The sequence below is a fragment of the Octodon degus genome, unplaced genomic scaffold, assembly GCF_000260255.1.
Source record: "Octodon degus isolate 3935 unplaced genomic scaffold, OctDeg1.0 scaffold00373, whole genome shotgun sequence".
Taxonomy (NCBI): domain Eukaryota; kingdom Metazoa; phylum Chordata; class Mammalia; order Rodentia; family Octodontidae; genus Octodon; species Octodon degus.
The window spans coordinates 794,779-810,352 of NW_004524949.1; the positions used below are offsets into that span (position 1 = coordinate 794,779).

At 35.2% G+C, this 15,574-nt stretch overlaps 1 protein-coding gene across 1 annotated transcript in view; it reads right to left on the reverse strand.

The window, feature by feature from the left end:
• Clic2 (chloride intracellular channel 2) overlaps window positions 1-15,044 on the reverse strand; it is a 38,841-nt gene extending 23,797 nt beyond the window's left edge. Inside the window, exons 1-3 of the mRNA XM_004648255.3 lie at window positions 14,713-15,044; window positions 5,293-5,402; window positions 3,606-3,731 (exon numbers count right to left, since the gene is read on the reverse strand). Of these exons, the coding sequence (XP_004648312.1) occupies window positions 3,606-3,731; window positions 5,293-5,402; window positions 14,713-14,769 (293 nt within the window). The 5' untranslated portion in view covers window positions 14,770-15,044. The remainder of the gene's footprint in view (window positions 1-3,605; window positions 3,732-5,292; window positions 5,403-14,712) is intronic.
• Between the last annotated feature and the right edge of the window lie 530 nt (window positions 15,045-15,574).

A 15,574-nucleotide genomic window follows, 5' to 3' on the forward strand; every position in this document is an offset into this window, starting at 1 on the left:
AAAAAAAAAAAAAACAAGACCTAATGGTTAAAAGTTCTAAAATCTGGGGAAATTGTAAAAATTCAGGTACAAGAATCTTAAAAATGTCTTATCATGTTAAATCTAAAGACTAACCTGTCATGGTAACCCTAGCATGAAATATGATTTCAAGAACATCAAGGTCAGCTGAGCTAATAGTGAGTGCAAGACCTACTGAGGGAGACACTATCTTCAAAAAATAACAAAAAAATCTAAAGAAACCTATACTGAGGCATATAATCAAATTAAAGTATAAAAGACAAGATTATGAAAGCAGCAAAAGAAATGCATTGCATGCAAGAGAGCTCAAATATGTCTTTATCAGCAGTTTTTTTCAGCAAGCCAGGAGAGAACAGAATGAGGAAGTGTTAAAACAAACATCCTGCCAATAAAGAATACTCAGCAAAGCCATCCTTCAGAAATGAAGGAGAGATAATTTTCTAGAAAACAAAGTGAATGAGTTTTTTGTGGTTTGAATGTCTCCACAAAAGCTCATATTGAAATTTAATGCCCATTGCGAGGTAGTAGGTGGTAAAAACTTAAGCCAACAATAGCATTTGGAGGTGGGACCTTTAGGAAGTAAACAAGATTGAACAAGGTCATGACGGTTTTGTCCTAAATCTGATGGGACTAGCGGTTTCTATATTGAAAAGAGTAGAGACCTGAGCTAGGGTTCTTTGTCTTGCCATGTGATGCCATCTCCCTTTTCATCAGTCAGCACAAAGGCCCTCACCAGATGCTGACCAGATGTTGATGCCATGTTCTTGGAGTTCCCAACCACCAGAACTACAGGCTAAAGAAATCTCTATTCTCTCTCTCTCTCTCTCTCTCTCTCTCTCTCTCTCTCTCTCTCTGTGTGTGTGTGTGTGTGTGTGTGTGTGTGTGTGTATGAAAAATGTTCAATGTCTCTGATCAATATAAAAGTACAAATTAAAAGTACAGTGAAACAACACCTTACAATTGTTACATTTCTGGCTACTATTTAAAAAGTTAAAGGGTAACAAATATTGTGAAACTTGGACCATTCTGGAACTGTAATTATACATATGTTAGAATTTTCTCTGCATCCCATATGTCTCTAAATGTTCTTTCATATATTTTTGTTAATTTTGTTCTCCTTTTGTCAATTTATGTATTTCCTAACATGCCTATCTTACAGTTCATTATGTATGTCTTATACAATGCTTTGTGTGATATTAAACCCAGGCTATAAATTCTTAGTTTTATAAGCATTTCTTTTTTCAGTTATAAAATTTCAGTTCTTTTGTGAAATTCTCTGTATTTACATATATTTTCTCCCTGTTTTTCTCTATTTCTTTGAACATATCAATAAGTTGTCAGAAAATTCTTTTTAGCTAATTCTGATATCTGAATCACTTGCTGGATTAGTTCTATTGTCTTTTTAAAAACTTTTTATCATATGGTCCTATATTTTACTTTTTCTACTTTCTTGAATAACCATAAAAATTATAGTGGCTCAAAATTATCCAGAGGGCACATCTGTTTATTTGCTTGGAAGTGAGAGTAGAGGCTTTTAACTGGAATCAGAAGTTGTGCTGAGCCAAGGCTTATTGTAAACTGATTTATCCTTGGTCTTCTAGGATTTTCATCTGTCTGGATTATTCAGGGATCTCTCACTCTGGAAGGTTCTAAACTCAAATTTTGTCTCAGTGGGCCATGGAAAGCTTGTTAGTTTTCAGAGTTTTTGTGTGTAGTATTTTTTCCATTTACTTGATCAGCCTTATAGTCTGGCAGATGTTTTAATGGGAAAGCTGGCCATGTGCTTAAGGAGGACCACAAAGGCTCCACCAGAAGTTTCTCTGGTTTGTTGCACCCCATCAGTAATTCTCTGCTGTTATATGCTAGCCACAGGGCCATGGTTAAAACAATGTGGTTTTTTTTGAACCCTATTAACATACAATGTGTTTTAGAAAGACTGAAAAAAATAGAATATTATAGTTTAGGCAAATTACAACTATAAGCATATTATAGCAGTGTGCTTTTAGCTAGAAAAGAATTCTCCAATCATGGAAGAGAATTAGAAGTCAATTCAAAAAATATATATCTTCCATACATTTTGAATTTTAGAAAAAGAATATTTGAAACAGTTTCATAAATGTAAAATAAGTAAAATAATTCATGGACAGAAAAAGAAAATTAAAAAATATTAAGAATGAAGAGAGTAGTCTTGGTACCCTCTCTTGCATGGTTTCTAAAATGTCCTCCAAATTCTGTATCTATGCTTAGAATGTATAATAGATATTGAGAAATGTAAAGAAACTGTTCAAATGGAAAGAGAAACTGAGGTGGGAAAAAGGAGAAAAGAAGGAATGGAAAAGTAAACGTAACTATATATTTATTAAATATACTACTAATTCTATTAGTTCATTGAAAAGAAAAGTTAATCAATTTTCATGCCTATATCTTGTAATCTGAGCAACTACTTTGAAGATATCAATGAGTGATGTACTAATCACCGTTACTCTCCTTCCATTGTGGTTTGAAATTTTATATCATTGTTTATAGTGTTTTTTCTCTCTAGAATAAAAAATAATAAAAGGCCTCCAAATTCCCACCCCAATATATCTAACCTATTTAATGCCCTACCATGGAGCATGGGAGAAGCCTATGTATGTGCTAGGATACCATAGCTATGATAGGTGAGCAATCAGTTCACTTGGAGTTAATCAAATGAGACATTACCCTGGGTAGACATGACCTATTCAGGTAAGCATCCAAGCCACATTCTTATGCTGGTTTCTGAGGAAAAAACTAAACAGCCATGTTCTGAACAGCCAGTGCAGAGGGTCAGCGTCCAGGAAATCAAAGCTGAACCCAATCAACAGCAAAGCAAACCCAAAACCCTATTCAGATTTCTGCAAGAAGTTGAATTCTGCCAAATTCTTGGATAAACATGGAAGAAAATCCTGGACCCCAGGTGAGAACTGACCAATAATGTGATTGCAGCTTTACTCTGTGAGACTCTGAGCAGAAGGCCCTAGTAAGCCATGCGCAGACTCCTGATCAATGGAATCCTTGAGGTAATAAAAGAGAGTTGTTTTAAGTTAGTGGTAATTTGTTGCACAGAAATAAAAATTAAATATAGCGTGCCTTTTCTTTCTAAACACAATTCTGGGAGTGGGTGTCAGATCATATATTTGTCCTTCAAGTATACACAGTGCAATTCTGGCCTCTGACTAAGTGCTTGAAATTTATTTCCTGGCCTCTAGTGCCTGTGTGTGCTATGTTCTATCTTCACTCAAGCAGTGGTGTTAAGGCCCAGTCCTACTGAGTTATAGTGTCAGTACATTCATTACCCCACTGTGAGTTCTTTCTTTATCTCAAGAGCACAGAGAATTTACCTTCTTGCCTTAAAGTATGCTATGCATTTTAAAAATCATTTGAAATATGTCTACCATCTTTGCATATTTGAAATTGGAAAGCAAGTTCTATGCATGTGTCTTATTTGACATGTAGACCCCCAAATTCCAAAGCATTTTGAAATTAGCTAGAATCTTCAACCTCCTATAAATAGACCAATAAAATAGATTATCTTACATATAATAATATCCTATAAAATGCTGTACCTTGGAGGAGCTAGTGTCTGCTCTAGAAACTCTTCAATTTTAATGAAGTCAGTTTTCAGTTCCTTGTTATACACCAGGAAGGGAGGATTGGTGCCTGGGGCTAAGTCCTTCAGCTCTTCAGGCTTTCTATGATTATTGAAAATAAACAGTTAGGCCTCTAAGATAAAGTAGACATCATTTACCAGAGAAACACTGATTAAAATTTAAACATGTATGTTCTGTTTATTTCACTTAAGAAGATGGCTTCAAGTTATATCCATTTACCTAGAAATGCCTCAAGCTTATCCTTCTTTGTGACAGAGTAGTACTCCATTGCATAAAAAAATGAAAGTGTGACATGGCTGACACTGACAATGGATCTACAAAGTGCGGTACAGGGTTTCAGGATAAGTCCTGAGGGGACTTGACTGACCGTGTCAGATACAAAAGTTACATTTCTTGTTATATAGGTCTTGCTTTATCTTGGTCTTAACCATCCAGCAGAAAAGTGTAGAAATGAGGTATGAAAAGTGAGGCCATGTTAATCTGCTGAGCTCTGGAAGGCTCAAGTCATCAGACATTGCCAGTCCTGCGGATAATCCACTACTATTGTGGACTACTGGACTATATTGGAATATTTTGCTGAATTCATGCACCTACAATATTTGGATGGCAGTGGAATACCCTTCTCTGACAAAACTGAACAAAAAAAGGTGATATAAATGAAAGACCATTTTGTATCTGTATATACAAAATAGGATAGATATACAGCTATTTTCTCTTAATTCAATAAGAAGAAAGATCTGTAGTAATAGTGTTTGGACAGGAGATCACGTCTGCATCTTGTGCTATGAATGACTACTACAAAGACAACAATATGCAATGTATTAGTTGTTGTAACTCTCCTACCAACCTATTTTGAATCTGTCACATTGCAATTTTTTTTCTCAATAAAATTAATCTTTAAAAAAGTCTCTTACAGGCAAAAAAATATGAAAGTGGGAATATGAGCCAAAATATACAATAGATACTGGAAAATGGTGAGAAAATGTTCAAATGTGAAGAACCTCCAAATGGCATAGAGAAAAACGATCTCTGGACCTGACCTGCACGAGTTCGTGTTTTCTAACACCGAAGAATGAATTTTAGGAACAAACGGAGGTTATGAGCAGAATATATTTATTAGAGAAAGAAAGCTCCTGTCCCAACAGAGGGAAAGGAGGGGGGGCCCGAACGGGCAGTTCCCCTCAAATGTGAAGAGAAACAAGACAGATGGGAGAGGAAAGAAAGGAAGGGAAAAGAAAAAAAGAGAACAGAAGGAAAACATGGAAACAAAGCTTTTGTAACAATATGAAGTGTATTAATTATTGAAACTGTCCTACTAATCGATTTTGAAACTGTCTCATTGCTATTTGTTTCTCAATAAAATTAATAACAAAAACCAAAGCTTTTATAAATTAGGAAGGGAAGAGGGGTGGAAAGAAGGGGAGGGGTTGGAGAAAAAGAAAGATCAAAATATATCATGTACAGGTACAAATTCCTTAGATGAATGTGATCATTATATATATCTAAAATATACAAATAAAATTAATTTTAAAAGGAGAGAAAAGTACATTATCATACAAATATCAACATTCAATTCACTGTCAATTCATTCATTCAATTTCATCTGAAGTTCCAGAATTTAACATGTTCTGATTTATCTTACCTGGTCATGTCAACAGTGGTCACATTAAACTTAACTCCTTTAAGCCAGAGGATCATGAAAAGGCGTTGGCAAAAGGGACAGTTTCCAATGCTTTCACCATCACTTCCAGCCTGTACAGTAAAGCAAAATCTCAATCTATGTATTTGTTAAAGTATATTTTGAATTCCTATAGGGAAATAAACTAGTTTCTGGAGGCAAAATTAGAAGTTCTTACCAGGTATGTTGGCGCACCCCTGTAATCTCAGCACTTGGGAGGCTGAGGCAGGTGGATCGTTGTGAGTTCAAGACCAGCCTGGGCTACAGAATGAGCTTAAGGCCAGCCTGAACTCCATAGTGAGACCCTGTCTCAAAAGACACACACACACACACACACACGCAAAAGAAGTTCTTAATCTATGGGCAAAGAAAGATAATCAATCCCATTATATATAAAATTACAGGTGATATATGCACATGATAACTTTTTAATATTTTCAAAATTTATACAACTATTTTCTGGTTGATAGAAATTTAGGATATTGTAAAAGTTTTAGTACTCTAAATACGTTAGTAACAAAAATTTCTGGCCATATAACATAGCACTTCTGAGATTACATCTTTTATGCTAATCTTTAAAATGAGAACTCTGAGTAAAGATTATTCATACTTTCTGTTATGATTTAGCTTGTCAAATTTTCTTCCTGAAATTTTTTCTATATATCTATTGATAATTTGATTTCCCTCTTGTAAAAGTTACTTATCATGACTATTTCTCATTTTTCTATTAAGAGGATGATTTTCTTTTATTGACTTGGAAAAACATATATACTAAAGGCATTAAATTTTGTGACCTGTTACATGTATTTTTAAAAACATGCCATTTAAATTAAGCTTACAGGGGCCAGGGACACAGCTCAGCAGCATAAATGCCTGCCTGGCATGCACAAGGTCCCGAGTTCAATCCCCAGTACCACAAAAAATTAATTAATTAATTAAACTTACATAAAGTCCATCATTCTTTTCCTCTATGCAGTTTGGTTTTTCTGATCTGCTTAGATAAATTAAGTTTATCAAAAGCTCATTTTTAATCTTGTTTTTTAAAATTTCTTTTTATTATCATTTTTTTTAATTTTAGGGAAGAGTCTACAGGGTGTTCAGGGTCTCACTCCTAGATCGGACTCATAGTGATCTGCCTGTTTACAGACTCCCAGGAGCTGGGATTACAGGTGCGCAACACTATGCCCAGTCTCACTTGCCATCTCAGTGCACCCCCTGGGGGGGTGTGGCCGGCATGGCAGGCCCGGGGATGGAACTCCCGGCCCCTGCACATGCTTGCAGGCACTTTAATCCGCTGAGCTGTTTGGCCAGCTGAATCTTGTTTTTTTTTTTAAAGCTAATTTTTAACTTTATTTTATTATTTTGTTTTTTCTGTAAAGACCTATCATGTTTTCCACTGGTATCATTGTGGCTTCATTTTTGGATTTGTTTAATGTACTTGGAATTTATTTTCGATGTGAGATGTGTACTGGGACTCCTGATTTAGTATTTTTAACTGTTTGTGTTTGTTTTACAAATAGTAAATAGTCATGCCATTCATTAAAAAGCAAATCTTTTTTCTATTAATTGAAAACAACAATACTCTTCTGCTTGGAACTTTTGTATCTATCTATCTATCTATCTATCTATCATCTATACATATATATCTGTATATCCTCTGTACATGCATTCATTCATTTACCTGATAAATATCCACTGAATATATTATATGTTTAACATATACCAGTATTGGTATAATATATATTATACATACTAATGTATTAGATATTAAAATAAAATTATCCCTAAGCCAATTCATTTTAAAATAGAGATAACTTCTTTGAAGGAAAGAGGTGTATTTAATGAGTGTGTAACAGAGAAATCAGTGTGAGCTCTATTAAGGAAGCCCTCTGCTGAAGAAAGTGTCACTTGAGCAGAGTTTAAAGGAGTGACAATTACCTAGGTGAGTAGGCACGAAGAGGGCACTCTAAACATGGATAAGAGCATGTGCAAAGGCCTTGCAATAGGCTTTACCACAGTATGTGTAAGAAACTGAAAGAAAGTCAGTGTAACTGGTAAGAAGGCAAGGGAGAAGAGATAAAAATCCAGGAATTTATTAAAGCTAAAAGCTGCTTTTCAAAGGAACTGTTAAGAAATGTGTGAGAGTCACAGAGAACTATCTGAGCTGATGGAAATATTCTGTATTTTGATTGTAGTAGTGGTTACATGTACATGTAAGTTTGTCAAAAGCCATTGAGGAATACCCTTAAAATGGTTGCATTTTACTTTTTGTAAATTATATTATGTTAAGACAGAAAAGCTCAGAAGCAGGCCCCCACAACACCCTGAATAAATAATATCAAAGGTTGTAGATAATGCAATGACCAACATGACGGTTGAACAATGGGAGGGGGTAACTGAGAGATGACATAGAGGAAGATCCTCAGAAGACAGGTAATGAAGTGTCTGAGATATCACAGTGTTGTGTCACCTTCATAGGTTTTAAAATCATCAGGAATTATGATGAGTAGTACTGGAAAGAGTGACAATGACCCTCAAAATAAGGGAGAGTGACTTGGGAACCACAGCATAAGGAGAGGTAATGGGTGACTACACTTAGGTATTTGTCTTGACAAGGGAGGAACACTAGTCCTGGAAACATTAATGGGGAGCAAAGCTGCCCAGAGGACACCTACCCCAACTCCAGGCTCAACTGTAAGAGGGATGGAGGAAAAAAGCCTCCGTGTTGAGAAGGATATAGTAGTGTGCCCATGGGAGATAGAAGTTTTTAAGATAAAACTTCAATATATTCCAAACTAAATTTGAACACATTTGCTTTATACACAAATTTATTCTTTCTTTGTGGTCCTTAATTCAATTCTATGAATTTGTTATGGACTGAATTTTGGACCCTCCTCAAATCCATATGTTGAAGCCTTACCCTTTCAAGGTGATGGCATTTGGAGATGGGGTGTTTGGGAAGTGACTATAGTTTGATGAAGTTCTAAGAATGAGGGCCTCCTGAGAATTAGTGACTTTATAAGAAGAGATGCTAGAGAGCTTGTTCTCTTTCTGAATCACTTTAAGACAGAGAGAAGGTAGTGGTCTACAATCCAGGAAGAGAGATGTCTTATCAGAATTCAACCATGCTGACAACTTGATCTTGGACTTCTGGCCTGTTTGGCCAACTCTGGTCAGCCCATGGGATTCTATCTGGGTGATTACCGGGAGCTTCAAAAATGCCAATGCAGTAGCAAAAGGCAATCTCAATCTTCTAGCCTACCCAGAACAAATCCAGGAGACAAGGACATATAAGGACTTGAAAATCACACACCTGAAATCTCTGAAATGATAGCAACTGAAGTAAAGAAACAACCCCATCAGGCTATAGAAGAAATAAGATCAGAAATCATCTCTCAGATCCAAAATGAAAGAACAATTGTGAAAGAATTGCTCAGCACAGTTAAAGAAAACATAGAAAAATAGAGAATAGAAAAACGATGGAAACACTGAATGAACAATACAGGAAAGAATTAGAATGCATGAAACAGATTCAAACAGATATCCTGGCCCCTGGAACTGTAAGAAAAAAATTTTGTTGTTGCAATCACCAATTCTGTCACAGTTTGTTATGGCACTACCATGTGAGTCACTATCTAGTAAGTTGCCCAAGATAGACAGTTTGGAAGCATCCTTCCAATTAACACCCCAAATTGAGTCTAGCACTAACTCTTTTCAATTTTACTTACTGGGTATCTCCCAAATAAATTCACTTCTTTCCTTTGCTGTGGTCATCTATTCATTCAGTGTTTATTTGATGTTTGGTATCTATGAGGCCTGGTTAGGTACCAACTAAGTTCAAGCTATTAGCATCTCTCATCGCTGAGACTCTTTTTTTTCCTCTTTTGCTTCAGTCTTTGAGCCACTAGTATGTAGACTATAGAAGGAAGTAGATGGTGCTTCATCTTAAAAGTACTTTCAGCTGTTATTTGTAATAATATTAAGGTATTTAAAGACTGAAAAGCCAGGTGTGGTGGTGCACACCTTTGGTCTCAGTGCTCAGGCCTGAGGCAGGGGGATTGTTACAGGTTTGAAACCTGCCTAAGATGCAGGATGAGACCTTGTTTCAAAAAGATAATAAATAAATAAATAAATAAATAAATAAATAAATAAATAAATTAAAGGCTGGGAATGTAGCTCAGTGCAAAGGCCCTTGGCCAGTCCAAGTACAGCAAAAAAGAAAGTCTTCCTCATCTTTTCCTCCTCCTCTTTTTTCTTCCTTTTTTTTTTTCGGTACCAGAGATTTGACTCAGGACCTTGCACTCACCAGGCAGGCACTTATTCTACTGAGCTATCTCTCCAGCCCAGTCTTTTGTTCAGTTGTGGAATTAATTTATGTATTATTTGTGTGCTATACACAGGAAATATGTTATATGATATATCAGAAATGTTCTGTTTCTCTGTAATTGTATTTGTAATAATAAAATTTAGCTCCTAAAAACCAAAATGCAATATTAAAGTGTTAGAAGCCCTAGGGATAACTTCTGTGCATAGTTTTCTGGCAAATTTTCCTTTGCTTGGCCATGAGTGTGACCGAGGAAATATTTATTGCTGTTATTTCCTAATGTCAGAGAGTGAATAGGTAGGGGAAGAGGCAACCAACCTTGGCAGCTGTATTTCTTTTGTAGCAGAAGTCAGACTAAGCATCTAATCTGAGCTGGTTTTAGTGAGGAAAACATGATTAAGGGTGGGTGAAGCTGATAATAGATACAGCAGGAAGGGTGGATCACCGTTGGGAAAAGGAGAATCAAAATACTGATGTGTGGGGGAAGTTGATCAAATTTTCACAGGAAAACTCAAGTTTTTCTGTTTACTTTATGGTTAGTTAAAGTAGCATCACATAAATTTTTAGGATATAAATCCCCTAGCTTAATCAACAAATTACTTACCTTTTACGTATGATTATCTGACAAAGACAAGTGTGGTAATTTGCAAAAAAAATGTCTGTGATCTAAGTTTATAAATTTGAAAAATAATATTAGCAAGAATAACCATTAACATGTGCATTCTCCTCATTGAACAAATTTAACACTATCTCCTCCAGAATCCTCACTCTTGAACACTTCTTTCTTCCATCTAATAGTTTCCTTGGATTTTAAAATTAATCAGTCTTTATTATAGTATTAAAAGAGCTTGAAAATGGGCCGGGGAGATGGCTCAGTAGAATATGTGCTTCCCTGGCAAGCATAAGGACCTGAGTTCAATCCCCAGTTCCACCAAAAAAAAAAAAAAAAACTTGAAAATGGTCTGAACATCAGAGTAAAGTATGAGCTCTTCCTCCTTTCTTAAATTTATTTAAAAAAGTTTTTTACACAATATACATTTAGAATTTGGGCCCAAATATTTGATTATATAATTTTTATATAAATTTATTAAAACTGAATTTTAGGGCTGGGGAGATAGCTCAATAGAAAAAGTGCCTGCCTGGCAAGTGCAGGGTCCTGAGTTAAATCCCCGGTACCTCAAAACAAACAAACAAACAAACTGAATTTTATCGTGTTTGATAGTTTTGACAGTGAATACAAACATTGAATTTAATGATGAATATCAAACAAATAAAGTGGGCCCAACATTTATAGAAAACAAAATGTACATTATAAACTTCTTTGTTCTTAGTTCCTAGATATAAATCTCACCAAACGAGTTACAGTTGAAAGACAATGTTTTTGGCAATGGAAAACCCATCTCTGACAAAACTAAACCAAAAAAAGGGATACAAAGGAAGGACCATTTTGTATGTGTATATACAAAATAGGATAGATACACAGCTCTTTCTCTTAATTCAGTGAGAAGAAAGCTTTGTACTAATAGTATTTGGACAGGATACCATGTCTGCATCTTGTACTATGAATAACCACTAAGAAGATAGCAATATGCAATGTATTAATTATTGAAACTGTCCTACTAGTTGGTTTTGAAACTGTCTCATTGGTATTTGTTTCTCAATAAAATTAATAATAAAAAAGAAATAGAAGTTAAAAAAGAAAGACAATGTTTTTGCTGATCATAATGGAATGATATGGAATAGATCTATACTTGTGAGAGGAAAGTAGTCTCTAAGAGCTGGGTGGGAAATCATAGATTAATTTAATATTTACCATTAGTAAAGACCATTTTTTTGCAGTACCAGGGATTGAACTCTGGACCTTGCACATGCCAGGCAGGTTTATGTCACAGAACTGTCTCCCCAGCCCGACCGATGCTCTTTTATGAGCCCTTTAAAATTTTTTTAAAGAGAATAAAAACTAGAAAAAAAAATAGAAATGATACAGAATTTCCTTAAACAAAATAATAGGAATTCAACATATTGGTTGTTATATTGCATTTTGTTGTCTTCAAATTAGTAGTTCAGATTACCAGATATAAACATACAAAGTTGGCAAAAAAATCTATAAAAATATAAGAAATTAAAAGAGTTAAAAAATTTAAGCATTAACTATTCCTTCCAATAGACCAGCAGAAATCAACAGTACAATTATCCAAGCTATCCTGCATATGTACATAAATATATCTTTTCCCTTTCTTCTTTCTCTCTTTTGTCCTTCCCCTCATTCCAGTTGTTCCTTCCCTTTGGACAGATTCTTTCCCTTTCACAGAATCTATTGTATCTTTCCAGTTCTATTTACTCTTTCAGGTTCTTACACTAGGGAGACAATATGATGTTTGCAGGTGTGATTCATTTCACTTATGATTATGGTCTCTAGTTGCATCCATTTACCTATAAAAGCCTCGAGTTTGTCTTTTTTATACCTGAGTAATACTCCATTGTGTAAAAAACCACACATTTTTTTTTATCCATTCCGCAGGTGATAGCCATTTGGGTTGTTTCCAAGATTTAGCTATCGTACATTGTGCTGCTTTAGACATGGGTGTGCATATATCACTGGAAAAGTACCCAGGAGGGGAATAGCTAGAAGGACCTACAATCCTAGCTTTCTGAGGAATCTCCACACTGATTTCCATATCACTTATACCAGTCTACACTCCCACCAAAAGTGTTGAAGGATTTCTTTTCCCACAGCTTTATTAGAATTTGTTATTGGTTGACTTCTTGATGATAGCCATTCATTTTGGGGAGAAATAGAATCTCAGTGTTATTTTAATTTGCATTTCTTGAACAATCAAAGATGTTGAACGTTTTTACATATATTTATTTGCCATTTATATTTTATCTGAGAAATATATATTCATCTCAGGTACCCATGTTTTCATAAGACCAGTGCTTTTTAACTTTACTTATTAGCATGTTTTACTGTTCTCAATTCATATGTACCCTTCTAGTATCTTCCATGAAATTTCTAGAGATCGGTGGCTCATGCCACAAAGCAAAGCAAAACAAAAAACCTGTACTAAATGTAACTTAAGGTTCTTCTAGAAAAAATCTGTAATTTGTTTTAATATTATTAAATAATTAAATAAGCTTACACTTAAAACATCCCACCTGATGAAATTCTGGAAAATTTTACTAATTTGTCCATTTGAAAACAGTTCAGTCAGATCAGACATAGCCATTTTAAAGGACTGAAATTCTAACTCTCCTATTAGTTATATGATATTGGGCAAAGTTACTTGGCTTCTTTTTCCTTTAAATTCTGTATCCATAAAATTGGGCTAGTAATACACTACTTACTATATTACTTACCCTGTAATAAACACTCAGTAAATGATGGGGTAGTTTAGTTTAAACTGAGCATTATTGTTCAAATCAGCATTTGTTTATCCGAGGTATGATTTGGTAACCTCTCTCATCCATGTTCCCTTCCAAACCTAGGAAGTCTATGAAGACAAACATACTTATCAATGCCAACAACTGACTTGAGAAGTCTGATTGAATTGAATGAACAAAATTCGGACAAAAGAAACACTTTGGGTACCTTATGAAGAAACACTACCTATTGTTTGGAACTGGTAAGTGTGAAAGTTTAATTAGCAAATTAAGGCTAATTTTTATATTATTTGAGCAGTCACATGTTTTACTCTAATCTAGAGATAGGACAAGTAATTCTTATATCCCAGAGCCCAGCAAACACTTATTTGGATTCCCTAGTTATAGAGGAATTCGAGTTTTTCTCTGTTATGATTTTAAAAAACAAGTTGATGACATCCTTGGTGTTGCTATGTAACCAGTTGTTAAGTAATCTTAAAAAATGGTTGTAACATTATTTCTATAGCCAATAGATGCTTAACTTAACATTTGAAAATTATACTGTATTTTATGTCTTTGAAAAGTCATGAGGAAGGTATATAGTTTTATGAAAATTACTTAAACTTCATTGTTTTACTATACTTATCTAGAAGTGATGAGGACAATATTACAATAGTGTAACAACTTAAAATTTTTTGTCTAGTAGTAACTGCTACTGTCACTGCTACTGATGATGATACTACTATGTCTATAATTCATAGTAGCCTATCTCCTAAGTTGATGTGAGTTTAAAGGAGGTAATATGAGTAAAGTATTTTAAAGGGTTTTAAAAAGGATCAGATACAACATAAGAATTTCTTTTTCATATTATTATTGTATTATCCTGAATGTTTCTAATGGTCAATCAAAATATATGGAAAAACTAAACAGTGTAAGAAAAAGTTTAGGAAATTATCTTTTACTTGGAGTAAACCTACAGAAATTTTTCTCTTGATCAGTTAACATGTTTCTTTCTCCTGTTTTAGGGGTTTTCCAAAGTGCTTTTCTGAAAAGTTAAGACATATTAAAAAAAAACCAAAAAAACAAAAACAAAACTTCAGGGCACGCTGAAAAGAGGAAGCACAGCATTCTAAAATGCTTCTTCCTTGTATAATAGCATACAGACTCGCTTTTTTCTCTCTCACAAAAAACATATGACCCTGCTCCAATGTTTTTCCTTTGGGAGAACTTTAAATATTTCTGTCTGGACTGTAAGGGCACATGGTTCTTGAGCCATTCTTTGCCTTCTCTACCCATTTAGGTTTTGCAAAAATCTATCACATTCAGATTGTGAGATCTGGGAAGCCCATTTAGGGTCATTTTGTCAGGTTCTTCATTGTATAGGTGGAGAAACAATGCTCTGGAGGGAGGGGATTTCCCGAGTATTCACAGGAAGCTACTGAAAATAAAATCTAACCATTTACCTATCAATCTGTCTTTCACACTATCATTTTGCCTTTTTTCAGATATCATCTGACTTCCTCTTGTTATCTAGAAGTAACCAAACACCCAAGCATTCTTCTCAGACTCAGACTAAGAAAATAATTACAGAATTCTTTCTTCATGAACAGTCCCAAATACTGAGAAATTTTTAGACTCTTGAAGTACAGTGTGAAGAAGTAATATACACTGTATGTTGTTATTACAGCTAGGAAACTTACCTTCACAAAAAGCTCAATTTCAGGGTCTTCTGGAGTTCTGGGTCTTGGGCTCGCCATCTTTCCGTTTTTGCTGCTGGTTTTCAGACCCCTGCCTCGAGCAGAAGCTACAATACCATGGATTCTTCTTCCAGTTGTATCCAAAGGTTGAAGGAATGTTGGCACTTTAAGAGGGCAATTTAGCTTGTAGTGGACTAAGTCAAATCAGGGTCTAATCTTTCCTGTTGAGAGGTGGGGTGCAGAATTTCTAGACGCTTAAGAGCAGCTCTTGAATTTGTTTTTCTTCTTCCTCTTGACCTAACATTTGAATCAAGGAGGAGCCCAAGGGGTGTGTATGAGCTGACTGGCTACAAGGGTGGGGGTGTTTCCAGAGAGGCTTGAATGCCATGAGTCAGCAGAGTAGAAACACATGAGCACACACACACACACACACACACACACACACACACACACACACACAGTGTTGGCATCTATATATCAATATGACCAGATGTTCTCTAGAGACTCCCTTTGAGTCCTAGGCTTCGTGCCCAGAAAAGGGACTCTTATTACTGTTCCTGTAGCCTAACAGCTCTTCCAGGAAAAGAAACAGAAATAGCTTGAATTTTTATTATTGAAAATAATTTTTATTTTATGATACAGTCTAAACCAGGGTTAAAAATTATACTTCATGAAATGCCTCCACCCCTAACATTACTGCTCACACAGCCAGATTTCTGTTCTGCATTGCAAATTTCACTTCTCTAGTATAACTTGGGATTTTCATTGCAGTGCTAGAGTCTGGGGCCTTCTTTAGTGCACCTCTCCGAGTTTTTTTTATTTCTTGGATGTGTGAGCTGGGACATACTGCTTTGATGTCTGTATC